Raw genomic sequence first — 27,681 nt, 5'->3', positions numbered from 1 at the left:
GTCCATGAAGGCACGTTGGGCCAGGCTTGTACTGAAGTGTGGGTGAGCTTTGTGGGTGAGCTGTGGCAGTCCTGTGGCACGCTGCGGTCGAGAGGCCGGAACAGTACAAGACAGAGGGTTATGATCTCAACTAGCCCAGTGCAGGAGCACAGAAAAAATTCATGTGGAATTTCAAGGACCTAAAATGTTACTTTTTTAATCTGAAATTCAGTATATTGTGAAAGGGATGTTTCAGTCCACAAAAGCTCCCTGGACACAGCCTGGTTAATCACCGTGAAAGAAATGTAGAGACAATAGTAAGTTAAAAATTCAAAACTGTTTGTTTTTTTGTTTTCTAAAAACTGCAAAACTACTTGGCCTGGGGGGATGGGAGGCAGTCAGTGGCTGTGCTACAAAAGCTATTTTTAAAACCATGTAGGCCTCTCACATTTTGGAGGACATAACATTTTTTGTGGTGCCTGATTGGCAAAGGGAGATGTTGTTTCAAGCTGTTGGTGGGGAACCTGCAGTTAATGCAACAGAAGCATTAAACGTCTGGGGACTGAACAGCATGTCTGAGTGGAGTGGGCTGGCCAGCTATTGAAGTTGCCCTGGAAAATATGCCCTTCCCCGAGCAATATTACTACTATTTGGTTCCTGCTTCAGGAAAAGTGCGCAGCTATCAGTACCCAGAATTGGGTCAGAATTCACAAAGGAGTCAGCAGGGTGCTGGTGTTAGCTTCCACATGGCTTACCTAGTTATGGCTGCATGCAAACATGCAGAACTCTACCGCTTTCTTCCTCCCTGCCCCCAGCATGTTTCTGGACAAAAATTCAAACATCAGTCATCTTTTGGACAAATGATTTTGTTGCCTATTAATTACCTCTAACTGACATGGAATAGATTTGAAAATGGAACATTTTTTCTCCTTACAAGCATGGGAATGTAAGGTTATTTTTAAGAAAAGAATGCCCTAGCAAGGTATTCTTTACTGTTTGCATTTTCTGGCTACCATTTTGATAGCTGCTGACATACAATCCGTGGATACACTCTGCTAGCCTGGGCTTCTCATATTTTTGTAGTGGTTCTTAGAGCAGAAGTCCCTGCCATTACTGTATAATAAACAGTAAAATGAAACCAGAAACTTACCATGCTCAGGAACAACTTCTGTCTGTTCTGTGTCTGCTACAGGCATCACAGCAGCCTTCACCTGTGGGTGGGGGGGAGAAAGACCGCAAATTTTCTGCTGCTGCTCCTGTTCCAAAGCCTGCTCTAAGACCAGCAACAGAGTGACTTCATGGTCCTCACTCTGTGCCTGCTGGTTCCCATCAGTCTCCATGCTGGAGTGTGAGACCAGCAGGGCCCCATCCCAACTGACCAGGTCATCATGCACCACAGCTGACTCCTTGCTGGATGCAGTGCCCAGCACCTGTTCAAACTCCTCCTAAGATGGGCACTATGTCAGTGAGTTGCCTGAGGTACCATTCTGGTCCCAGGCTTTCCAGTTCTCTTGAGCTACTTAATCCATTCCCTGCACTGGCCACTGGTCCAGTAAATTTGCAAAGCTGCCAACTTCTTCACCATTTGCTGGTATGCATGGTAGTTCCTGGTTCTCTTACTAAAATTCACAGTTCTGCTGGCACCAGAGACTATCAAAATCTGGCTGTGCTCCTATGACCATGAAGCTGTGAGCTGTGCAAAAGGTTGGTTGTGTTCAATCTCCATTGCAAAACAGAAAGCTTTCTGATGGTGTGTTTGAAGGTCGGTGGTCAGAAGTCAATGGAAGGGCTAACACTGACTCACTGAGCTGCCGCTGTATGCCAAGGAGGAGTTGCTTCCATTTTCACTGGGTCAGTTGGAGATTCTTGTGATAGAGAGGACAAAGGAAGTTGGCCCATGGGATTGAGACACTTCTGATGGATTCCCAGGACCAAAGTCAAGTGGGGCTGCCTGTACCCTGCAAAGCAACAGGGCTTGAACCCTGGGTCATGGCTTGACTGTGGCTCATACCCTTCAGGGTCCTGGAACCCTGGATCTGAGCCTTGGGTTACCGTGATTTGTGTAGAGAGGGAAGAGGCTTGAGCCTAGGCCTGGCTTAAGTTGCAGCATAGACATACCCTTAGAGTCTCAGGTAATGAACGGAGATTACATTGCTTAGAAGAAAAACTGAGTTAATACAGACCAACTGTGGCCAGAATGTCACTGGAGATTTTTGCAATTTAGTTATTGAACATAGTCATTATTTATATAAAATGAGGCTCTTAGATGTGGAAAAAAAGGCTAGCAATCTGATCCATGAGCCACTCTTCTGTCTCTATTGAGTTAAGTGCATTTGGGGAAAATGTAGAGCATCTGTCTCTCCTCCTCCTCCTCCCCTCCCTGTCACATCTTTGCTCTCTCCTCTCTACAGAAGTGTAGCTCTGGGAGAGTCCCATGAAAGGCCCATCTACCACAGCCAGCCTTAAGTGAAATCTCCACTAGAAAGAGGTTGGGGCCCATGCTTTGAGGCTCCTGAACAGAGCAGCGTGCCTGGAGGGCGAGGCCACTCTTCACTTGATCTCCCACTCTAGCAGTTGGACTAGAATGGGAGGTGGTTTGTGGCCCATTTCCAGTGGTTCTGGCATCGGAGGGGGGGGAAGGGGAGGTGCGCTCTTACTCTTTTTGGGGATTAAAAATCCTAAGACTAGTGTTTGAAATATTGCTCCTCAATACGTGTCCCTACCCCTGTTTGTAAAGTGGAGATAATGATACAGACCTCACTTTTTAAGTGCTTGGAGTTCTGCAGATGAAAAGTGCTACCTAAGAGCTAGGTGTTATTTTATTTCCTCATTGAGGTAGAAAATAAGATTAGGCCTAAAGAGCTGTGGCTTGATGCTGGGGAGTTCTAAGAGTTTTTTGGTAAACTAATAACTCCTGTATAAAGTAAACAGCATATGCATTATCATGGCAGTCATACTGTGTGGTTTGCGTTACTGCAAGTGCTCAGAAAGAGGAAAATAAACTCAGGATAGCTATCTCTAAAACCTGTGGACCTTTTTGTTGGACTGCAATCATAGGAAGCATCCCTGGTTATACAGGAGTGAAGAAGGACACAAAGTCTTCATCTCATCTAAAATTAAATGAAACTTTCTAATTCTAGTTGTTTCTCTCATGTCTTCTTTTCTTTGACTTGTGACGAATCCGGTCAGTTCTTCTTGGTCATTTTACAAGACAATTTGATTGGCTGTTATCATTTACTGCCCTGGTGAGAGTCCTGTATCCTTCACGTTGTTAGATTAACACTTTTCATCCCCGTAGATATTTCAACAATTCCATGACATCTCAAACTTCTATAAAAGCACTGATGAGGCTTATTATAACTTGTTGGTTTGTCTGGCCCTGCTGTTGTCCTGTTGAAGAAAATAACCTGCTCAACAGTGCTGGCAATCTCAACCTCTAGTGGCAAGCCTACAAAGATATCAACCCTAATGTTGGTGGTGATGCTCCTTTATCTCAAGTGATTTGAGCTCTGTGGATTTGAAGGTTGAATTCTATTTGGTGTATCTGTGGTGTGACAAAGTTCCTCCTCTGCCTTGGTGGGTCCTGCTCTTATTGGCGGATTTTCTCAACTCAGAGGTTCACGGCAGCCCTCAGTTTGGCCACTTTTGTGGCTGAAATCTGCCACTCACTCAGTTAGCCTCATCGCTGGCATGAGGGGAAAAAAAGAACAACAATCCCTGCAGTCTCTGCTGGTCCACCTAGAGGATCGGGGAACAGACCAGAGACCTTCCCCTTTAGTGGAACCCACAGTCCAGTTCAACTCCTCTGGTATCAAGTAGGGAGTTGGGGGGATGGAGGTTTGGGGGGAACCCGGGCTTGCCCTCTATTCCGGGTTCCAGCCCAGGGCCCTGTGGATTGCAGCTGTTTACAGTGTCTCCTGTAACAGCTGCATGACAGCTACAACTCCCTGGGCTACTTCCCCATGGCCTCCTCCCAACACTCTAGTCTCACCGCAGGACCTTCCTCCTGATGTCTGATGATGCTTGTACTTCTCAGTCTTTCAGTCGTACGCCTTCTCACTCTCAGCTTCTTGCGCCTCTTGCTCCCAGCTCCTTGCACACACACCACAAACTGAAGTGAGCTCCTTTTTAAACCCAGGTGCCCTGATTAGCCTGCCTTAAATGATTCTAGCGGCTTCTTGATTGGCTGCAGGTGTTCTAATCTGCCTGTCTGCCTTAATTGTTTCCAGAAAGTTCCTGATTGTTCTGGAACCTTCCCTGTTACCTTACCCAGGGAAAAGGGACCTACTTAACCTGGGGCTAATATATCTGCATTCTATCACTCTCCTGTAGCCATCTGGCCTGACCCTGTCACAGTGGTTAGCTGATAATCATAGTGTACAGTATGCAGTCATGGATTCATTACAGCTTCCTGCTGCACTGCTATGGACAGGCAAATGAATGTACTAGTGCATTTTTGTGTTTTCCCTTCTGGAGGGAAAAGCCTTCTATCCTTGTACTGTAGATTTGATTTTTCTCATTTTTCCCCACTCCTTTGCTGAAGAAAGATCACCATAGAATACTCTTTTTGAACATAGCTTTTTACAAATAATCTGCTCTTAATTAGTTCAAGGTCCTGAAGAAATCTAGTTTTTCTGCCATTCTACACTCATTCTGTTACCGTTTTTCATTCCAGCAGCATGTATGAGTTTACTTCCTATATCCCCTGTCTTTGGGCTTCACCCGTTTCCTTTTGCTTTTATCTCCGAAGTGAAATGCCACTGTTGGGTATACTTGGAATGGCAATATGCTTGGACACAATCTCTGGAAGGAAATGTATTTGAAATTTAATATTGTTAAAGCTACTGTTCAAAAGAAATTTATTGCTATTACAAAGTTGTAGCTTTAGAACTGAAATACTGCAAATAGAGGAACCAAAGGAAATTAGAGACTTTCCAGTTACTATTACAATGAATTGCTTTTAGATCTGGTTCCTGCAGTGATTTCTGCTATTAATCCAGTGACCGTATACCATTGTGACACTTCCTGGGGATTGCAAGGCACCTTTTCATCATAAGGAAGCCTTTTCTGAGCCCGCCAGAGGTGGTGAACCACCGGCCATGGGCAGCACAAGCAGTCCCCTCTTAGCCTATGCAGGCTCTGCTTGTCCCTCTGCAGGCTAGTACCAACCACCAAGCATCTGCCTGCAGTATCCAGTTCTTGATCCACTGGGCACAGTCAGAATTCCCAGATCCTCTACTCCCAAAGGAACAGTACACCCCAGCTTACCAGTTACACCCTAGAACACAGCTTTGCTTAACATGGCGGCACTTAGATTATTTTTGAGACAAGGCAGGACCAGTATAAGTTTATTGAACAGAGATTCAAATGACAGCAGCCAGAACTATTGGAAAGGGGTTACATAGACAATAAAATTATAACATACATACTAGAATCTAGACTTAACTAACAAGATAGCCTGCTGTCTAATGAAGTTCATCTTACCCAAAGTTCTTCTCCAGGCGCCAGAGTGAGTCTCTGTACCTACAGCTGTAGTCCAAAAATTCATTTTCATCTAATGGAAACAGGATAACCTCAACCCTGTTTTCCTGCCTAGAGTCTCCCCAGGGGGATTTGCAATCACTTGAATAGCACTGTGCTCAGGCAGACATTCCAGTAGACAGACCGACAAACATCTCTGCCCAAAATACTAGTTTATCAACTTCTGGTGGCTGGCCTGAATTCAAACCTGAAAACATGATTTTGTGTGAGTGTATACATGCATCTTGTGATGATTATCATGACCAATGTGACACAGGCTTTCTGTAGAGACGGTGCATGACTCTCTGAACTAATATGCCCCAGAGATGGGTTATCCTTGTAACCATTGTGCACCACCGTGCCCTGTGCTGATTGGCTCCAAAAGGCCCCAGATAACAACCATCTCTCTAGCTTAGCCCGTTTGTCCAAGCCAAACTTAAGATTTTTCGTAAACTTCAAAATTATACTAATTCGTCAGTAAGAGAAGTGTGTCCAGTGGCTATCCTAGCACTCCCTGGATGCAGAGGTGAATCAAACCTCTCTATAGAGATTTTAAAGAGAGAGCTCCCACAAAATCAGAAACATGCATATTATGTATTTTCAGTAGTGGGGTATGTATGTGTTAAGTGCTTTCCAAAAATAAGAGGGCATTGTGAGCTCTTTGAGGCACATACTATCTCAAAGATAGAAATTGGGTACAACCTACAAAGTAAAGTGGTCAGTTTAGTAATAGCACATTATTTCATGTGAACTAACATAGTGAATATTTTGGGATGGCTGTCCTTAGTTTATCCTAAATATTCAATCTAGCTGTAACCAGCCAGCTGGCGTCCTGTAGGCATCTCCCTACAAATGGGTTTCTTAGATGAATGTGAATTCAGAGGGGTAGTGGCCTTGTGAAACCGCTCGCCAAGAATGTTCCATGAAATAATAGATTAAAAGAAATAGGAATATCTTTCTATTGGTATAAAGACTTGAATATCCTAATTCTTGTTCCATATGAATAGGTTGTTAATTCACACTAATAACGGGATGTCCCTTGTGAATCATTGAATTTTGCAAGTTTGGAACGTAAGTGATCAAACTAAAATTAATTAGTTTGACAATTGTTGTTTAGCTCTAATTTTTAATACTGTGTAATCAACTAATATACTGTGTGTATAAAAATTATAACTTGCACACATAACTGAGAACTCACTGCAAGTCTCTGCTAGAATATCTTTAAATGTGGCAAGTCAGAAAATTTGGGGCACATCATAAAGTGAGTGCACAGACTGTAAGTATTGCTGTGTGTTTTTTGTATGTTTTACTTAACATAGTATGTGAGTGTATTGGGATTAGGTGATAGAAATACTTTAACATTGGCTTCTTGCCTAATACCTTGCCTAAATTCTGCATGTAGCTTGTTCTGACTACATTCCGCGACTCACATTGTTTCTGGCTGTGTGGAGGTGCTGTTCATACTTTTTGCATATTTTAGACAATGCATCTCTGAGTTCTGAGTGGCTTACAACACTTTTCACTATTCAGGCCCTGGTCTTTTCTGTAGCTGAGCAGTGCTGGGGATGAGTGTCCACTGAGCACTAGGCTGTAACCCTTAAACTTCCAGAGGGGACAGATCCTGAAATACTAAGCAACTTCTCACCCTTTTGTCTTATACTTGGCTTATCTAGAGAGAGGGGCAGAGGGGCACAGTTTTGGAACTCAGACTAACATTCTGTTGAGATTTAAATTACGTAAGTTTATAGAAAACGTTTTGGTTACTGGAGGATTTATTGGTATTTGATCTTGGCTGAATCTGGGAAATCTCTTCCCGTGTGTGTGTGTTCTAAATACCTTTTCCTGTCTGCCTCTCCTGTGTCCCCAGTATAAAATGTTACCAGCAAAATTTAGTGCTGACAATACCCACCCTCCTCCACACTACATCATAAGAAACTGCCAGATTTTTGGATTTACCAACACTTTTAAAATATGAATTTTGGAGTTCACATTCCTCAGCTCCTGGAATCTGACCTGTTTGGTTTGTGTAGGTCTTCTCAATCAGTGGGCTTGTTGAGGTGTCTGTGGTACCCTCTCAGCTGGTGGTCTGCTCAAGTTGGAATAATGTGGTGCACTGCTCTTCACTTTGCAGTAAGCTGCTGGTGTTGTAGTATCAATACTTTGTTTGATACAATAGTTTGAGGCTGCAGAAGCAGTGGTGGAGGAGTGTTGGCAGGTCACCATACAATCACCTGGTCTATCTCACTAGCCCACCAGCGAATTAGGGGCAGCGACATTAAAGGGGCAGCAACATTAAAGCACTGCCGCGGCAGCACTTCAAAGTCAGCAGTACAGGCTGGTACTGGCAGCTAATTTTACCAGTACACCGGCCCGGCCCGTACCGCCTTACTTTCACCCCGCCTACAAAGTAAGCAATATACCCTGGATATAGGGTATATTAGCCTCATAAGAGAGACTTTTATTTCCTGTAGGCCTGAGCGTGCTGTAGCTTTTCCATGAGAGAAGAGGTGGCTATTTCATGCAAAATTTATTTCTCAACTATGAAAGTCTGCAGAAAACTCATACTAGTCTGGTCTTGATGCAAATAACTTATATTGTGCTATGATATCAGCATGTCGGCACTGAATAAATCAAGATACCAAGAAGATCTGAATCACTTCCTTAAATGTGACCAGACAGTATTATAAAGTATAAAGAGGGAATTTCCTTAAGTCAACAAAGCAGCTATTTCTTTTATTGCTCGTTAATTGAAATAACTGTTACTACAACCTATGGACTTCTTACTCAGCTTTGTCCTGGCAGGCCACTGTTTGTAAAATACTAACATCAGAAGTCTGGTGTTTTATGTTCTGCTCTGGGCGGAAGGAGACTTCAATTAAAGAAAATGTTCATGAGGACTGAAACACTGCTGATCTGGTTGCCTGATTAAATCATTGCTGATTCAAGTGCCTGCTGGTGATGGGTATTCTCCCCAGGAGCACAGGCATACAGTTTCTACTCTCTTCAACTAAGGCAGACAACAACTAAGGGCATGGCTACACTTGCAGCTGTAGAGTGCTTTGAGTTAAACCTGCCTACGGAGAGCGCAGTAGGGAAAGCGCTGCAGTCTGTCCAGACTGACAGCTGCAAGTGCACTGGCGAGGCCACGTTTGCAGCGCTTGCAGCGGCATTGGGAGCGGTGCATTATGGGCATCTATCCCACAGAGCACCTCTTCCCATTCTGGCGCTGTGCCTTGTGGAAAGGGGGTGGGAGGGGTGTGGGGCATTCTGGGTCCTGTCCCAACGCCAAGTGATGCATCGTTTCGCATCCCAGCAATCCTGTGCTTCTGTCCACATTTGGCGCCATCTTTCAACGTTTTTTGTACTGCGCGCTCTGTCTTCCCTTTTGGTCTGTGGGAATGGAGTCCAACTGCTGAGGAGTATGCTGACTTGTCTCTCCAGCACATCACGTTTGGCAGTTGAGTTATTCCTTATGATCCAAAGTGACGGTGAGGGCTCAGACGATGATATTGACTCAAGTAACGCATATGACATGAGTTTGCTTGTGGCATTCACGGACATGTTCATCGCTGTGGAACGCCGCTTTTGGGCTCAGGAAACAAGCGCTGAGTGGTGGGATCACATCATCATGCAAGTCTGGGATGACGAGCAGTGGCTGGCTGCAGAATTTTCAGGTGAGAAAAGCCACTTCCATGGGACAGTGTGAGGAGCTTGCCCCCAGCCTGCGGTGCAAGGACACGAGATTGAGAGCTGCCCTGATGGTGGAGAAGCAGGTGGCTATTGCAGTCTGGAAGCTGGCAACTCCAGACAGCTACCGATCGGTCGCTAACCAGTTTGGAGTGGGAAAGTGGACCGCTGAAATCGTTTTGATGCAAGTTTGCAGGGCCATTAATCGCATCCTGCTCAGAAGAACCGTGACTCTGGGTAACGTGCATGACCTTGTGGGTGGCTTTGGACAAATCGGTTTCCCTAACTGTGGAGGCGCGATAGATGGCGCACATATTCCAATTCTGGCACCAGCCCACCTAGCCTCCAAGTATGTTAATCGGAAGGGGTGTTTCTCTCTGGTTCTCCAGGTGCTTGTGGATCACCATCGGTGTTTCACTGACATTAACGCAGGATGGCCCGGAAAGGTGCATGACGCACGCATCTTTCGGAACACTGGCCTGTTGAGGAAGCTACAAGCTGGGACTTTTTTCCCAAACCAGATCACCGTAGGGGAAGTCGAAACGTCCATTGTAATCCTTGGAGACCCCGCTTACCCTTTAATGCTGTGGTTCATGAAACCCTACACAGGGAGCCTTGACAGCAGCAAGCAGAGGTTCAACAACAGGCTGAGCCAGTGCAGAATGACTGTGGAGTGTGCTTTTTGTCCGTTTAAAGGGCCGCTGGCACTCTCTGTATGGGAAGCTGGACCTGGCCGAAGACCGCATCCCCGCGGTTATATCCGCTTGCTGTAGCCTCCATAACATTTGTGAAAGGAAGGGTGAACGATTCATTCAGGCATGGAACTCGGAGGTTCAGCACCTGGAGGCTGAATTTGAGCAGCCAGAGAGCAGGGCTATTAGAGTATTAGGGATGCCTTGAGGGAGCAATTTGAGGCTGAAAGCCATGAGTAATGTCTGCTGCCCTGCACAGGAGTGAAATGCGGTGGTTCCAGTGTTAGTAGGAATCTGTGTTTGCTACGCTGACTTGCAGTGCCTGTTTCTTTCCTGGGCTAAGGTATCTTTTACTTTATGCAATAATAAAGACTGTTTTCAAAGCCAAAAAATCCATTTATTGAAAAGAAAATTCATTTATTGAAAAGAAACACAACTGCTTGGGAAACAGAAAGGGCAAGGGGGTGGGTGGGGAATGGTACAATCACAGATTTGCGTATGTCCTGTTATACTCAGCCTTCCTGTCTGGAGTGCTGTACTTCAGGATGGCTATACTGCATGGTGATGGGGGTTGAGTGCAGTGGGTAAGGTTCGTAGTTTTCAGGACTGGGTGGTGAAGTTACAGGTGTTGGAGGCAGCTGGTGGCGATAAGAACCCGGATGTTGGGGAAAGTGGGTTGGAGGTGACATGGGGGCACAAGGGAAAGAGTTTTGGGACAAGGGGGGGGGGGGGGCGGGGGCGGTAGTGCTCCACCTGCATGACTATGGATAGAGTCCACCTGGCGCTCCATTATGCTTATCAGCCGCTCCGTGCTTTGCTGCCGGAGCACCGCCCTTTTGTGCCGGCACTCCTCATTCTGCTGGCGGATCCTCCTTGCACTGTTCTGCCACTCCCGCACTTTTCAATTTTTCATTACTTGAATGCTGCATTACTTCATGTAACATGTTTTTCTTGCATCTATGTGGCCTCTTTCTGATTTTTGAAGTCTTTCGGCCAGTTTTAACAGGGACGGCTGAGATCTCAAGGTTGCATCTCTAAAGGCAAAATGCAACACTTAACAGATGCAGCGTTGTTCACACCAGGCAGAGCAATGATTCCCCCATACTTAAGGGCAAGAACAGTCTACACAATAGCATAATTTGCCCGTCCCAAAGCGAGCGTACACAACCAACGGGAGCCTCAAAATGGTGAGTAAGCACAGGGTCAAGCATGACTGATTGGTTCACGGCTGTACAGTCCTCTGGGTTTCTGTGCTTTGGGGAGAGCCAACAGCGGCACGGGGCCCCTATATTGAACACTGTCCTCACATTTTCCACAGGAGTTCATCCTGGAAGGTATCTTGTTGCTGAGGTTGACTTGGGAAGCAAGGGAGGGTCTTCTACTGCAATGCGGCTTCCGCCCTGGCCCATACGCAGCTTGCCTGTGTGCAGCAATGGTCCCCCTGCCCCTCACGGCATAGTGGCGCGGACAAGTTAGCCTTACTGGGACAGGTACCACAGTGGCTCTCCCGAGAAACCTGTGCAAGCACATTGCCCAAGTTCTGGCTGAGACCTTTGACCTAGGGATGTCTTCCTCCGCCTCAGCACCCTCGCTCCCGCTTTGGTGCTCCTCCTCTTGCCTTGTTGAACTGGGCTCTGAAGTGTCCATGGTGGTACTCAGAGTGGAGGTAGGGTCGCCCCCAAGTATCACGTCCAGCTCTTTGTAGGCACGGCAGGTTGCAGGGGCAGCACCGGAGCGGCGGTTTGCCTGGCGCACTTTGCGGTAGGCATTCTGCAGCTCCTTCACTTTAATCCTGCACTGCAGTGCATCCCAGTCATGGCCACTTTCCATCATGTCCCTTGATATCTGCCCGAATGTATCGTAATTCCTACGGTTGGCGCGCAGCTGGGACTGGACAGCTTCCTCCCCCCAAACACTGATGAGGTCCAGCATCTTGCCGTTGCTCCATACTGGCAATCGCCTGACGCTGGAGATTCGCTGAGAGCACTCCACTCCTGGCTGAGCAAACAGGAAGGGATTTTCAAAATTCCCAGAGAATTTAAAGGGCGGGTCTGACAGTCGGCTACCTGAGGGCAGGGCAGTTGAGTTCAAAGTGATGCCCATAGTGGCTAGAACAGGTATTGTGGGACACTTCCGGAGGTCGATCAGAGCACAGTAACAGACCAGGCTGTTCACACTCGCGCCACAGCGCTCCAGCGGGGGCGAACAAAACATTATTCCACTCACCAAGGTGGAGTACCAGGAGCGCTCTAGCCGCGGAGCCAGGGTGGACAGGTAGTGAGCTAGGGCTCCTTTAATGTGCTCTAACTCGCAAGTGTAGCCAAGCCCTAAGAAGACAGGTGTGACATGTGAATGTTTGGTTCTTGCTGAGTAGAATCCTCACCAGACACTTGAACCCTTAACCTCATCCTTGGCTTTAAGTTTTACAGTTCTTACCAGATTTTATTCCATGTGATACTGACTACAGAAATCTGCTAACATCTTCTCCTTTTAAGAAACAAAGTGCCACACATAATTAGCGTAATTTGTTTGTTAGGGCAATATTGTTCTTTAAAAAGGCATGCCTGTTTGTACATTCTTGAGGGCAGTGATTTGAAGACTCGAGATTTGGAGTAGCTATTGCTTTTTCATTTGTGATACAAAAATGGAAATCCTAATTTTGATTTTAGTGCCAAAAACCCCCAAACTGAGGGTTCCTTATTTTCAGTTGGCAGACGGTAGTGATAGGAACATGTCATATCGTCAGTAGATATTTTGGGAGCATCTACCATGCTTCTGCTTAGAAACTTCTCTGGTGTACATAGAAAAGTGGGAAAGAGAATGTAAATATGAGATGAATTAACACAAATGAATGTGAATGAGTATACGTAGATATGTACATAATGGTGGGCCGTAGCATAAAAATTATACCCTCCTTCACCAACTCTCCAAAATTGTCTTTTCTTAGTTATTCCTGCCCACCATGATGTATGCTGTGTTTTATGCCAAAACACCCCAATACTACCATCATGGCTTCATCACAAACAGGCTTGGTGCTGCTTTCACAAGGAGAACAAGTCAATAACTTATTTTTCTAAATGTAGTTAAAGTAACTCTGTCAGAGTCATTGGAAGAAATGTTCTTCAACAGTTGCGTCTTTCCTTCCCAATGCTTTCCTGTGTCTTTTTTTTAAATAACTACCTAGACTTGAGTGTTGTCTTTCCTTGGATGGCCAATGTCTGGAGTGAACAGGAGCAGCATTCCAGCACCGCTGGATTTTAAAGGGCAATTCTGGAAAGTGACTCTGTAAGGATGAGATCATGGGCCTCCATGTTTACACAGTAACTCTCTCTCTCTCTTTTTTTTTTTTTTTTTTAAACAGTGAGACTCTTGAACATATAGGGATTTTTCTCTATCATTTTAAATAAGTGAGGGGGAAGTTTTATAAACAACATAAGAAGGAAAGCAGAACGAGGAGGCATGGTTTGATCGGTTTCTAATGCTCCCATCTTCTTCACCACCTCCCTTGCTTTTTCTTTTTGTACACTGATGATTCAAGGTCCAAATCTAAAAGCTCCTGTCTAAGTTGTGGCTTTCAGCTATGTATGTACCCCCTGCAGGCTGTGAAAAATATATATTTGGACATTAAAAATGGGTATTTATTCAAATGGGGTGCTCTGAAGTGGAAATGCAAGTACAAACTAGTTGCTCATAAATGGGCATCTTAATAAATTGGGTCTGTTGACATCTTTAGGTCTCACTTAGTGTGACTAGCACTAATTTCTATTCAGACGACTTCCTTCTTAAACAGAAAGTGAGTTAGCTATTGTTTAATTCAGTAGATGCTATATCTTCTGCATGTAACTGAAATTAAGTAAGAGCATATGCTGATGTCCCCTCAATTCTCCCCCTCTGCAGATGATGAGCCGAAGCTAAATATGGTCCACTATGAGTGTGTGTGTGAAGGCATGTCCTGTGGGAATGGAGATCGCTGCCAGGGCCAGCAGTGCTTTGCCTCCCTGAGCATAAATGATGGCACTAAAGTTTACCAGAAAGGCTGCTTCCAAGTCTATGAACAGGGGAAAATGACATGCAAAACACCCCCGTCTCCTGACCAAGCTGTCGAGTGCTGTCAGGGATATTTGTGCAACATGAATATCACAGCACAATTGCCTACTAAAGGTGAAAGGTTAATTTTAAAATAGCTATTTTATAATTAGTCTCGAGTTGGGCGTTTGCCTGTTAATGTTTTCACCTAGTGCAAACTAAGGTTTGGGCATAAGTCTTTTGCCACTTGAACCAGAGGGGACTGAAAATGGGTGTGGTTGGGGTCTGCAAGCTACATGATCAGAGTGTCACTGATTGCTGCTGAATATTGGGGACTAAGGTGCACAAAACAGTAAGTTTTGACTCTGGGTTACTGACTTTGAGAGAGCTCTCTGAAGCCAGCTGTGATTCTGAATTTCAAAAACTTGACTGGATTTTACCACGGATGGGATTGCCATAAAAGATTTGGTGGTGGTACTGGTGGCGGTGGGCTGTGAATGTAAACTTATATGAAGTAGCTTTGACTGTCCTGTGATCGGTATTTAGTTCAGTTGACTACAAATGAAAATGTAAGCATAATTTCTTTTGTCTTTAAACTACTATCTGTGGGAGTTCTTAACCTCCTTTCTCTTTCCTGTTTTCTTACCAAGGGCAAACCCTCCAGGGAGAAGCTGTGGGTTACAGCATGGAAATGCTAGTCATTGTTATACTGGCTCCGGTGATCATGCTGATAATATTTTCAACGTTAGCTGTGCTGATTATTCGAAAAATACAGCAAAACCACATGGAAAGGCTCAATGCTAGGGATGCAGAGTATGGCACAATTGAGGGACTCATTGCATCAAATGTTGGAGACAGTACATTGGCAGTAAGTAATCTTTTGTATATGGTAGGAATTGCTTAACCTCTGTCTCAATTTCTTTCTCTGGTCAGGTCTACACTAGAAACTTGTGCTGGTATAGCAATGTTGGGGGGGGGTTATTTTTGGGGGGCTAGACAGGGGAGTGACATTTCTATATCAGCAAAAGTCTGTGTGTGTATATACAGATACACTGGGATAAAAGAGCTTTGACTGGTATAGAATATTTTGCTCAGAGAACTGGTATAAGCACTTTTTTGCTGGTATAATTTGCATCTACACCAGGAGAGTTTGCTGGTGCAGCAATACCAACAAACCTTTCTAGATGTGGTGTGACAGGAGAGTAACTCAGGTTGCCTTATAAGGGTGTTGTACCTTTAAGCTTCACATGAAAAGGGCAAATATGCATTTGTGTCCATGATGTATAACTGTCTTGAAAGGTAGTTGGGTGGGGATGTTTTTTTAATGGCTCCACAATCATATTTATTTAGGAATTTCACATCTTGTCTCCCCTATGTTTGCTGAAGAATTTCTGGATAACTGGAGAATGAGTAAGATTTTTTTTTTTTTTTTTTTTTGGACCGGAGAAGAGGCTGAAACCTTAGTAAATGGGAGGGAGGGGGGACTTTGTGGTAAGCAGGTTAATTGTAAACCTGCTTTATTTTTTGTATTAATTTTTGTCAACATTTACTCAGTCTCCTCTTAAACAAAAAACAAACACCTACCTCATTTGGAAAGTTCTTTCTGTTTAAATATTCAAACAATGCCAACAACTTGAAGCTTGAGAGAGTGCCCGCAACTGGGAAGACAAGATTTGATATACCTGAAACTTCTAAAGATAAATACAAAGAAGATAAATCACTTTTTCTGATTGAAAAAAAAAATCTTAGGTTTTTTACATGTATTACAAGGTAACAAACAAACTAACTTTTCCTCAGTGTTAAAAGCTATGGAAAGGTTTAAAGAATGACTTGAGAGAGGAAACAGCTGAAGAACACCAGAATATTAAGATTAATATGTACTTCAATCTAGTATTTCCTTTCTGTGTTTTGGGAGACCTACTCTGTTTGGCTTTTCTCCCCTGGACTGGTAGAAGATGGACACTTGGCTTTTGCAGGTGGAGAGAAATAAGTTGGTGGTTGTATGCTTTTTTTTTTTTTTTTTTTTTTTTTAAGGTGCCCCGTCTCCAACTAATGGAGCATTGCTGACTGCTTCAAGAATTTCTGCCCACTTCTCTTTGCCTGAAAGTTGGTGGATACCATGCAGGCCTAGTTGTTGGGTTTAGTAAAGCAAAGATGCTTGGGAACGGTCAAGTGTGGAAATCCCTACTCGGGGAGCTGTGAAATGATGCTTGCATTTAAACAAGTTGGAGATTTGTGAGAAAATGTGGAAAGTGAGATGCTTCTAAAACCTGTTCTTGTGGATTGGTGCTGGGTTGATGGACTCAGAAACCTGACCTTCGGGAAAGTTGTTACTTGGTTAAACATTTTCCTAGGTTTATGAGGAGACCACCAAGTGGCACCATTGTCAGACAGATTCCTTGATTGGGAGAAGGAGCAGGTTAGAACCCAAAGAGCCAATCCTGCCTCTTTTTGCTGTCAGGCATCCCTACCTTGTCCCTACCCTGCAGCACAGAAACCAAGTTAGGAGTAGGTAGCAAAAATCTGGAGGGCATCCTAGTGCAGGAGAGAATCTGGTCTGTATCTCAGAATGGCTCAGTGTTAAGCTAGAGGCTGGTGGAAGAGGTGAGACTTCCAGCTGAGGGGGAGCAGCTCATCTAGAGGTTGTTGAGAGGAAGAGCTAAACTTGCCTCCTGTCCTGTAGTTTGAAATACTCAGGACAAACTTATTAAAGTTTTCCTGGCTGTAGAACAGGTGTGGCACAAGCAGTGGCAGTGGAAGCTTCCCCATAATGCTCTGCTTCAGCTCTGCCCTGTCAAAACCACATCTATTGGCCATTCTTGGTACGTGTTCTGTCCTCTCCTCTCCCCTTCCCCCACCCACCCCCTAGTCAGGTGCTGGTATAGGAGACAGAGGGCATGGCTGCACTCGAAACTTCAAAGCGCTGTTGCAGGAGCGCTCTCGTGGCAGCGCTTTGCAGTGCGAGTGTGGTCGTGTGCGAGTGCCAGGAGAGAGCTCTCCCAGTGCTCCTGGTAATCCACCTCCATGAGGGAATTAGCTCTGAGCACGGGGAGCGCGGCTCGGAGCCTGTCTATACTAGTGCTTTAAAGCGCTCAGACTTGCTGCGCTTGGGGGTGATTTTTACACCCTGGAGCCACCAAGTTAGAGCGCTATAAAATGTAAGTGTAGACAAGCCCAGAGATAGGAGCAAATGGGGGTAGAAGGCAGTGAGGTGGGAGATAAGAACCGGGGTGGGGAAGAGGATAGGATCTGTGGAGAGGAGGGAGGATAAGGGCCAGAAAGCTCTCTAAACTAGAGAACCCTCCCCAACAGAACCTGGAATAAAACCTGTTGTTCCTGAGTCTCCATATTTGTTTGTTGTCTCACAAATAGGTGTGAAATCCACTGGTAGAGTGTTTCCATCTCCCTCTAATGGCAGGTCCACATAGAAGCTAATAGTCTCCTACTGCTACCAGGTATCAGTTAGCTCAAGTGGTAGAACTGTGGATCAACTGAGCCCAACCTTGCACTTGACCCATATGGGGGTCAGTATGGCTCCACGTGATCAAATTAATTTTTTTATATTTAGATTTTTTTATGAATATAATTTCCTACATCAAAAGAATGTCAAGTTTGAGAAGTCTAGCACTTCAGAAGTTAGGAAATGCCAGAGTGAAGGTTGTCCTGTGCAACTTTTATTCAGCCCCCTTGTGTGTATGTATTAGGTTTTGCAGAATTCAGTTTTTAATAATTTAAACTGATAATATTGGTTTTCATTTTAAAGCATTAAAATTGTCATAGTTATAGGCAGTTATTGGAAGGGAGGGTCAGACAATTATTTGACAGTAGGTGTTGAGATTCAAAAAGTTAAAGCTTTATAAAATGCTAAAGCACAGATTGTCAATATCACATGTCAAAATATACAATGTAAATAATCCTTAAATCAAGAAATCATACCTGTCTTTACCATTCACTCGCTAGTCCATTTACAGAGCCTCATGCAAAAGTCTAAATCTCTGAATTTTGACTCCAATGCTCAAGCAGCCTTTTTCTTTCTTTGCCTATTTGTAAATTTCTACTATTATTGATTTTTTTTGGGGGGGTGTGTGTGTGTGTTAAAGTCAATGTTTGCTGACACCAATTAATCTAATCCAGGGGTTCTCAAACTTCATTGCACCATGACCCCCTTCTGACAGAAAATTACTACACAACCCCAGGAGGGGGGACTGAACATTGAGCCCACCCGAGTCCCACTGCCCCAGGCGAAGGGAGTGGGGGGGCAAAGCAAATGCCCAAGGGTCCCGGGGCCCCAGCAAGTCTAATGCCAGCCCTGGCCACCCCATTAAAATGGGTTTGTGACCCACTTTGGGGTCCCGATCCACAGTTTGAGAACAGCTCATCTAATCCTTCCAACCCTAATTATTATTGTCTTTTAATAACCTGATCACACCTTAGGCACAGACTCCGTGGGTGCTCCGGGGCTGGAGCATCCACGTGGAGGTAAGAAAATGGTGGGTGCTGAGCAGTGTTCCCTCTACATTTTTACATCCACGTGTGGAATGAATTTTGTTGTGCCACATATCCCCTTCGTATTGGTGCACATATCCCCTTCGTATTGGTGCACATATCCCCTTCGTATTGGTGCACATATCCCCTTCGTATTGGTGCACATATCCCCTTCGTATTGGTGCACATATCCCCTTCGTATTGGTGCACATAACAAAATGCATGTAGTGGGGGTGGGGCCAAGGGGTTTGGACTGTGGGAGGGGGCTCAGGGCTGGGGTGGTGGTGGTGGTGAGGGCTCTGGCTGGAGGTGCGGGCTTTGGGGTGTGGGAGGTGGCTTAGTGCTGGGGCAGAGGGTTGGGGTGTGGGCTCTGGGATGGGGCTGGGGATTAGGGGTTTGGAGGTGCAGGCTGCCCCCAGCTGCAGTGGGGAGAGGACTCCCTCTAGCCCTCTCTCTCTCTCACCACAGCAGCTCGGGGCCGTGGGAGAGGCACCTCTCCCTGACTGTAGCAGCTCCAGCGCGGCTGGGCTGAGGGAGGGGCTTTCCTCCCCTGCAGCTCTGGCAGGCCTGGGCCAGGCCGCGGCAGGTCCAGGGTAGGTCCGTGCTGGGGACAGTGGGGGGAGAAAGGGCTCTCCCCTGGCCGGGGTAGGTCCGTGCAGGGGGAGAGGCATTTCTCCTCACCGCAGCCCTGAGCCCCTGCGCAGGGATTAATAGGCAGCCGCGCAGCTTAGAGGGAACTTAGGTGCTGAGCATTCACTGACAGCCCCCCATCAGCTCCCTCCGGGGGCCCCGCAGATCAAACCTCCCCCTTCCTCCCCATGCCTCCCGCCGGCCGTGATCAGCTGTTTCGTGGCACACAAGAGGCTCTGGGGGGAAGTGGGGAGGAGCGATGATGCGGCATGCTCAGGGGAGGGGCCGGAATTGGGTGGGAAGAGGTGGGGTGAGGCCTTTGGGGAGGGGGTGGAGTGGGGGCGGGGCCTGGAGCAGAGCTGAGGGTTCAGCACCCCCAGCACTTTGGAAAGTCAGCGCTTGTGGATGACATGCCGTTTTCTAGAAGACTAATTCTGTCCCTCATGTGTGTGTTAAATAAATAAGTAGCGGTGTGACAGATGGGCAAGTAATAGGTTTTGAGCGTGTGAGCTTTTGTTGACGACAAAAAATGCAGCCGCTCCCCTGCATCCCATCCCTATTTTTTTTTTTTTTTTTTAAAGTGTAGTTTACTTAGAAAACTGACATTCAAAAAGTCTCATGTTGGAATGTTCACGTGCTGCCACCCTGTGGAATACTAACAGGTTTTTAATAACAAACAGATCTTGGGTTTTAATGTGCAAGACAAACTTTGGTGCTTGCTTTGGCCCCTGTGGCTTAAATTCCATTTAAAATTAGTAGGCCTTCAACGTGTTTTTAAGTGCTTTGTTGAATAGGAACGGTTTTGTTGAACTGGCGCCTTTGTGCTAGAGCTTGACTTATCTACTCTCACAAGTTGTACAGCTCTAACGATACCTCATAGTCCTAGCATGGACTCAGTTTTTCTAGAAGAAAGGATAGCTTATTCCTATATGGGAAGGATTGCACTGGTATAACTGCATCTACTCTAAGAGGGGTCGTACTGCTGTGTAACTATTTCAACAAAAAATCAACTCCTGAACTGAAAGTTAAACCAGTACAAAATCTGAATGTGGACCAGGTCTTGGAAGAATGGAAGAAAAGAAACTTCTACAGCAGGTGTATATTTTCCTCTTTCAGGTTTTTCATTTCTATTGAAATTTAATCTTTCTTTAGTTTTGACTGGTAAATGAAAAGTTTTAAGTTCTAAAGATCTCTTTAAAAATGTAAGATTCCCTATAGGGATTCTTAAAGCAAATTTTTATTTTTATTTTTTTTAAATGGTGGTGATTCAACTATTAGTTAGGGGTAAACTCCTGTCTCTGTGATTAGCAAGGCCACATTTACAGCAGTGTGCAATTCTGGTAACCTTTTATGAAGAGAATATGCTAGTACTGCAATTTGAAAAGGTAGAGCAAAAGCTTATGTAGATTTTTAAAACACTGCATTTTTAGCAAAAAGAACGAGGAGTACTTGTGACACCTTAGAGACTAACAAATTTATTAGTCTCTAAGGTGCCACAAGTACTCCTCATTCTTTTTGCTGATTCAGAGTGGTAGCGTGTTAGTCTGTAGCTGTATTTTTACTTTCCCATAATCATATAGGGAGTTAAGGCTCTTAAATTTGGAAAGCTCAAAGAAATGAAGCCTCTATCATTTGGAAGGAAATCCTCCTGTGAGGCATAGAAAGTTCTAACTCAGAGAGTAAAGCAGATGTAAGGTCATTTCAAATCGACAAATATAGGATTGAGGGGGCACAAGCTAAGCAAAGGCAGCGCAGAATGTTAAAATAATTTAGGTAGAATTTCATTACAGAGTAGCCACCATTCAGCAAACAAACTCCCAAGGGGAGTTGTAGGAGCAGTAAATGTCAATCACTTTTTCATTACAAAAAAAAAAAAATATTTGGAGGAAAATGGTGTTGTGGCAGGTACAATTGCTAACTAAAAAGTAGGAACAGACTTGAGAGGCCTCTTTTCTTTTGCGTTGTCTGAAGAAAACTTCTGACAGTGGGTTGCAATAGAAAATGACTGTATATGTAAAACTTGTATCTTTTTTCCCCAGCGTCTATTTATAGCTTGTGGTCTAAGACTGTAAACTCCTCAGGGCAGGGTGTCTGCCTATCTGCACCATGTCTAGCACAATGTGGTCCTGATGCTAATCAGGTTTTAGGGTGCTACCCTAATAATCCTTAAGATCAATATTGTGTGAACAAGTGGGAACATGTACATTGTATTTGGATAAAAAATCTACGTACTCTACGTTTCTCAAATGTTTCCTCTCCCCTTTTAAATAGGACTTATTGGACCATTCCTGTACATCTGGAAGTGGCTCTGGTCTTCCTTTCCTGGTACAAAGAACAGTGGCTCGTCAGATTACGCTCTTAGAGTGTGTAGGTTAGTAAAACTCTCTTGTTTGTATATCTAATATCAAGTCCTGGTACCACTTGAGGTTGAGCTCTAACCTCCATTCAAACAGCCTCTTTCTCTTCTCAGTACTCAAAATGTTTTCAAATAACTTGTTTTTGCATTTTAACTCAAGACATAAGCAACTATATCCTTTTAAAATAACAAGTTGGAGAAGGAAAAAAATCTCTTTCCATAAAGTGACTTAATGTTTTTTATTTTTAAACACTAGGAAAAGGAAATAAATCCATATGCCTCTTTTTTTCTCTCTTGCAAAGAAAGAAACCAGGAAATTGGGTGGCCTGCCTATGCAGTAGGTCAGATGAGATGTTCATGATGTGCCCTTTTGGCCTTTCATTCAGAAATTCATAGAATTTATCTGTTTCCTCCACCTTTTTGTTTAGATTTTACTTTATTGGAGCAAGAATATAAGGTCATTTTCCTATGCTGGTAATAGTTGCTGGGTCCTTTCTTCTATTTCTGTGCTCATTGGCTCAGGCTGGGAAGAGTAAGTTCAGTTATCTACAGCCACATTAGGCCTTCGTGTTCTATAACTGCCCAGTGGAGATCCATTGATGATAACCTAGGTGTGTTCCTCATGGAACTCAAGATAGGCTAGCTACAGGCCTCCAGCATCAATCAGTTATCTCGTCTGCTACCATAGGTCTGCTGGTCTAAACACAGGATTTTGTACAGCTCTTTATCTATTTGCTTGAAACCAGTTACAAACTCCCTAGTGTGGATGTAGTTGCACCAATATAAAATGTGCTTTTGTCAGTATAGCTTATTCCTCTGGATCACAATCCACACTGGTAGTTGTACTAATTTTGTTTTTTCTTTCAAGAAAAATAAAGGAAAAATCATACCCCAGCCAAAACGCTTAAATCAGTATGAGTGTGTTGGCTAGCCTTAATGATATTAGTGCTGCTGTCTCTGTTCTTGTTATGGAATGTATTAAGTAGTGACAAACATTCATACTTGTGTCAAAAGCACATGTGAGGTTTTTTTCTTCAGTTTGTATTAACCAGGAGTGTTAGGATACACATGATGATCTTACATGGTCTCTGGTCTGTAGATAGTGACGTCCCGTGTGTGTTTGGAACTGAGCCTGCTCTTAAGTTAGCTCAAGTTGGCAGTGTTTAGATAGGAAGGCTAAATAGCACTGCTAGTGAAAGCCCTTGGGCAGGAAATCCCTTCTGTGTGACAGCACTGCCACATCAGTGTCTGATAGCTCTTTACACTTGATTATACCTGTTGTTGAATCGATGTGCCAACCCCCTTGAACGTTGGGCAGCAATACATTGCACTGAAATTGAGGCTGACTTATTTAGATCATATAAATCACTATACAATAGTGAAAACTATAACTATCAGAACCTTTTACCACTTGGGCTCTGCTGTGTGGCACTCTACTGCTAATGCATTGTCATGAGCAGACAATGTGAGCAAATCTCTACACTCAATACTAGAGACTGGTGGTGACTGGGGAAGCAGGGACCCAGTGGGGTGAGGAGCTGAGTAGGTGGACATGGAAACAGGGACCTAGAACTGGGGGAATGGAGATTTGGTGGAGGCTGGGACACAGAGGTATAGAAACGATTGAGATGGGAAGGCAAAGTGGGGACCCAGGGGAGGGATTGGGAGAGGAATATGGGGGCCCACATACCCTGTCATGTTGGAGGGTGGAGAATGGGAACAGTGGGGTGGAAGACACAGAGACCAAGGCATGAGCAAATGGGTGGGTGGAGTTCCTGGGAGTCCCTGAAATAGAGGGGATGGGAGGGTGGGCCTGGGCCTCAGCAGGGATTTATTTATTTATTTATATTGCTGGAGTGCATAGGCATCCTAGTTATGGATTGGGGTGTGTGTGTTTACCTTTGCAGTCTTTATGTTGTGTTTAATGTAGGCTTGTGCATTTAATTTGTTAAAGTAGCATTTCAGAAAGAGCAAGGAGCTGCAGGCAGTGCAGCTTGTTATCTTTCAAAATTGTTTTATTTAGACTGGATTGACTTGAGATCTATTTATGCTAACTTGTAATTCACTGACACTAATGAACAATGTTGGTCAAAATCCCGTTTTGCTTTTTGTCAGGAAAAGGCAGATATGGAGAGGTCTGGAGGGGTCAGTGGCAAGGAGAAAATGTTGCAGTGAAGATCTTTTCTTCACGAGATGAAAAATCCTGGTTCAGGGAAACTGAATTGTACAACACTGTGTTACTGCGGCATGAAAATATTTTAGGTAAGTAGAACAATCGCAACCATTATACTGAAGCAGGGACACTAGGAAACTGCACTAACTGCGAACAGTAATGTTGCGTGCTCCTCAATTTTCTAAGTGCCCCTCAATATCCAGGGTTTGGTACGTGCTTTTAGGAAAAAGGAGGGGAGACACCCTTATGGGAATAAGGGAGGGATTTATAGGCTGATCCTTGAAATCAAAGGACCATGATCAGAGTGTCATTGCCTTAATGCAAAAACAAGCTAGTGAGAAGCAGGCAATGTTGCTATCAGCTGATTGCTGTCAGGAAAAAGAAAGGTGGTGTGCAGCCTGGGTCTGTAGTACTCCCTCAGCCTGTGGGAGGGGGTGTGTGTCGCTATTCCCGGGGGGGGGGGTAGTTTTACACACACACGCGTACACACACACGTTGCAGTGTGACCAAAGGGGAGAACCAGACAATTTTGAGAGTTGTGAGACAGCTGCCCAATGTCATTGTATTGGATCCAGGCCCAATGTCGTTTTAATCTACATAGGTGTAATGGGGTAGGAAGAAAGAGGGGAAAAACTCTGTTTTTACTGTTGCATACTTACATGTGCTTTTTAGATTTGAGTATAAGGATTCATTTAGACTTCATGGAGTTCACAGAAATGAGTTGCCTATGTAAGGAAAAAGACGTTACCTCGAAGATGTAGTACCAAACTTTAGGAAATACTTTATCCAGACACCACGAAAATATGTCAGGGGTGAGGTAATTGGGATTTACCAGTTCTTAAAAATACCTTTATATTCTTGGTGTAAATGGCATTTGAAATTAACATTTACTAAGCCTACAAACTCTATCAGCAAGACAAGAGCTTGCACTAATGCAGGGAGGAGATCATGAGCTGGTCTGGTTATATCATGGTACTGAGAGATCAATGTACCATATTAATGAAGATGATTGTGAACAGGACAGGTTGGTTCTGCCTCTCCTTGCTCACTTAAATAAAATGTTCCTACCTTTGCACCTTAAAACATGCTAAAACTTCACTGGTTTTAGGATTACAGTTGCAAACAGGCTACTTGCCATGGCCTGACAATCAGCTGCGTTTCCGTTTTCTTGCTGATTTTCCTGCTATTGCTACTATCTTCCCTCCTCATGTGTATTTGAGAAACGCCTGTCTTTTTGGTTCAAGCTCTGGCAGACGATCAGATGTTTCATATCCTTATGACCATTGCTGTGAAACCGCTTCTGACCTCTGAGTTGTTAGTTTTCCTTTCATGCTCTTAACTTTTTTTGTAGGGATCTTATGTTGTATGAACTTAATAAATCTGCTTTAAAGTTAGACTTTAATTAGAGTTGTCCTTTATGAAGTAGCCCATTTTTCCTGTATATAAATATGTACCCATTCTTTCCTAACGATATTGAATACTGAGACCCTGTATCACTTTCTCTCTGGAGCTAGAAGCCTAAGAAAATGCTTTTTCTTCTCTAATTTTGTTACACTTGCATGTATTGAACCACAGTTGCAGTTTGTAAGTTTAGGTAGTACTTTTTCTTTCCTAGTCTCTGCCTTTTCACTGGTGCATCATTCTGAAAAATGAAAAGCAGCAGTCTGTTTATTGCTCGGTGACTTTTCCCTTACCCATAAACTGTCTCACTTTAAATTATTTTATGAAGGCTCTTTCTTGTTCCTTTCCTGTTAGAGAATGCCCTTCTGGCTCCGTGGATCAGCCTCCAAGATGTTTGTCAAATGTTTCCTGAAACAGTTTCCTCTGCTGTTACAAAAATAATATTGTGGCCTCCAGAAATGTGAATTCTTGAGCTTCTCTTCCTGAGAGTATACTGAGTTGGCTGAAATATTACCCTTTCCCAATGTTCCGCTGTTTGACTGAGTAAAATCATGTCAGTCTTTCCAGATTACTGTGAAATTTGCTGGTTATTCCTTGGATTTTTTTTTTTTAAAGGCACAATGTCAAATGTCATCATATTGACAAGAAATTAGAATTTTAAAGGGAAAAGTGGGGTGGGGGGGAAGGGTGGAAAGTGCATTTGTTTTGTTTGGGTGTGCCCTGTGCTTTATCCCGGTGGGCTTTTATTTAAAAGAAACAACTTTATTCCCAAGTGAATAGAAACAAACTTCTATTGCTTTGACCAAAACTATTCAGGTCACTAGTTTGTAGACTGTACAGTAAATACAGGAGCAGCTCCCTCTCTTTCACCTCTGGATCTTGGGTTTGATTTTGATCTAGGACACCTCTGGGGGTCTTGGTTCTCTGTTTACAAAATAAATTGTTCTCAATTTACTTTCTAGAAAGGATCAAGAAATCCAGCCATAGTTAGTAGTTGTCTTTCCGCCTCGCTCTACCTCTGAGGTACCTTGCATAACAGCTGTTGTCATCCAGTGTTTGGTAGGGGGAAAAGTGATCTGACTAAAGATGCTTGACTAGGTCTTGCTAAATTCCACTTGGCAATCGGCCACCTTCTTTTGTCCACCAATCCTGTGGATGCAATTTAGAGCATCTTGGGTTTGGTGCCTAGAGCAGCTTGATGCAGCCTCAGGGTGGATCTTCTAATTTGTTTTGCTTCAGCAGTTCCCAAGTGGCATTTCCAGCAACTGGAGAGCAAGCTGTTTGTTGCTTAGCCCAGAAGAGACCAAAGCCAAGGTGGTGATGGTAGCTTTAAGGAAATATCTTGATTTGAGGGTGTACTCCCTGGCTACTATGTGCTCATGATATGATTAGACCAATAGTTGCTCACAGAGTATAAAGTAGTTATTGTTACTCTCTGGTTGCCTTTTTTTTTTTTCCCCTCTTATATATATACTTGGCCAGGAAGGTGTGGTTTTTTCTTTTCGGAGGGACTTCACTCATGTTAATGTCTTTGTCATTCAAATTAGGGTATTACAGCACTCTACATGGGGCTACATCTTAAATCTGATCGTTAAACTGGTGCAAAATATGGCTGCTTGCTCTGACAGGGTCATGCCAGAAGGCTACAGGAGAGTGATTTTTTTGTTTGTTTTGTTTTTGTTTCCCACGTTTATTGGAAAAGTGACAGCACAGCAACAGATTCAGATAGCTCCTCTTGGTGTTTTGAAGTTCATTCCCACAGTGGGCTGCGTGACCTGCAGGTTGGACAGACTGCCAAAGTCCAGCAGCTTCAGCATTTTCTTAGTATCTGGGTCAACTTCAGTGATCTCCTGGTCAAGGACAGAGAGCTCAGGGACATAGTTATCCCTCTTCTCTCTCTCCTCTTCCTGCAGTTTGATGGAGATACCTCTGACAGTCCCCCTCTGAATACGCTTCATCAGATGGGTGACATACCCAGCTATCTTGTTGCACAGTTTCTTGCTAGGGATGATAGAAGGCAGATAGATTAGCCCCAGGTTAAGTAGGTCCCTTTTCCCTGGGTAAGGTAACAGGGAAGGTTCCAGAACAATCAGGAACCTTCTGGAGACAATTAAGACAGGCTGATTAGAACACCTGCAGCCAATCAAGAAGCTGCTAGAATCATTTAAGGCAGGCTAATCAGGGCACCTGGGTTTAAAAAGGAGCTCACTTCAGTTTGTGAGGAGCTGGGAGCAAGAGGCGCAAAGAGCTGAGAGTGAGAAGGCATACGATTGGAAGACTGAGAAGTACAAGCATTACCAGGCATCAGGAGGAAGGTCCTGTGGTGAGAATAAAGAAGGTGTTGGGAGGAGGCCATGGGGAAGTAGCCCAGGGAGTTGTAGCTGTCATGCAGTTGTTACAGGAGCCACTGTAGACAGCTGCAATCCACCGGGCCCTGGGCTGGAACCCGGAGTAGAGGGCGGGCCCAGGTTCCCCCCATCCCTCTATCCCCCCAACTCCCTACTTGATATCAGAGGAGTTGACTTGGACTGTGGGTTCCACCAGAGGGGAAGGTCTCTGGCCTTTTCCCCGATCCACTAGGTGGATCAGCAGAGACTGCAGGGATTGTTCTTTTTCCCATGCTGGCCAGTGATGAGGCTAACTGAGTGAGTGGCAGATTTGAGCCACGAAAGTGGCCAAACTGTGGGCTGCCGTGAACCTCTGAGGCGAGAAAATCCGCCAATAAGAGCAGG

General features: G+C 44.4%; 1 protein-coding gene across 9 annotated transcripts in view; it reads left to right on the top strand.

Annotated features, from left to right (window-relative positions):
- The window catches only part of ACVR1 (activin A receptor type 1), a 121,922-nt gene that overhangs the window by 68,139 nt on the left and 26,102 nt on the right, over positions 1 to 27,681 (top strand). For 6 of the 9 annotated variants that reach the window (XM_037912246.2, XM_043525160.1, XM_043525158.1 and 3 more), the window contains 4 exons: positions 13,776 to 14,039; positions 14,555 to 14,772; positions 21,291 to 21,390; positions 23,491 to 23,637. In XM_037912246.2, the coding sequence (XP_037768174.1) occupies positions 13,776 to 14,039; positions 14,555 to 14,772; positions 21,291 to 21,390; positions 23,491 to 23,637 (729 nt within the window). The remainder of the gene's footprint in view (positions 1 to 13,775; positions 14,040 to 14,554; positions 14,773 to 21,290; positions 21,391 to 23,490; positions 23,638 to 27,681) is intronic. The other 3 variants (XM_037912251.2, XM_043525157.1, XM_043525161.1) reach the window with 1 other exon arrangement.

The sequence above is a fragment of the Chelonia mydas genome, chromosome 11 (genome assembly GCF_015237465.2).
Source record: "Chelonia mydas isolate rCheMyd1 chromosome 11, rCheMyd1.pri.v2, whole genome shotgun sequence".
In the NCBI taxonomy this organism is placed as follows: domain Eukaryota; kingdom Metazoa; phylum Chordata; order Testudines; family Cheloniidae; genus Chelonia; species Chelonia mydas.
This window is presented reverse-complemented; position numbering and strand designations above follow the sequence as displayed.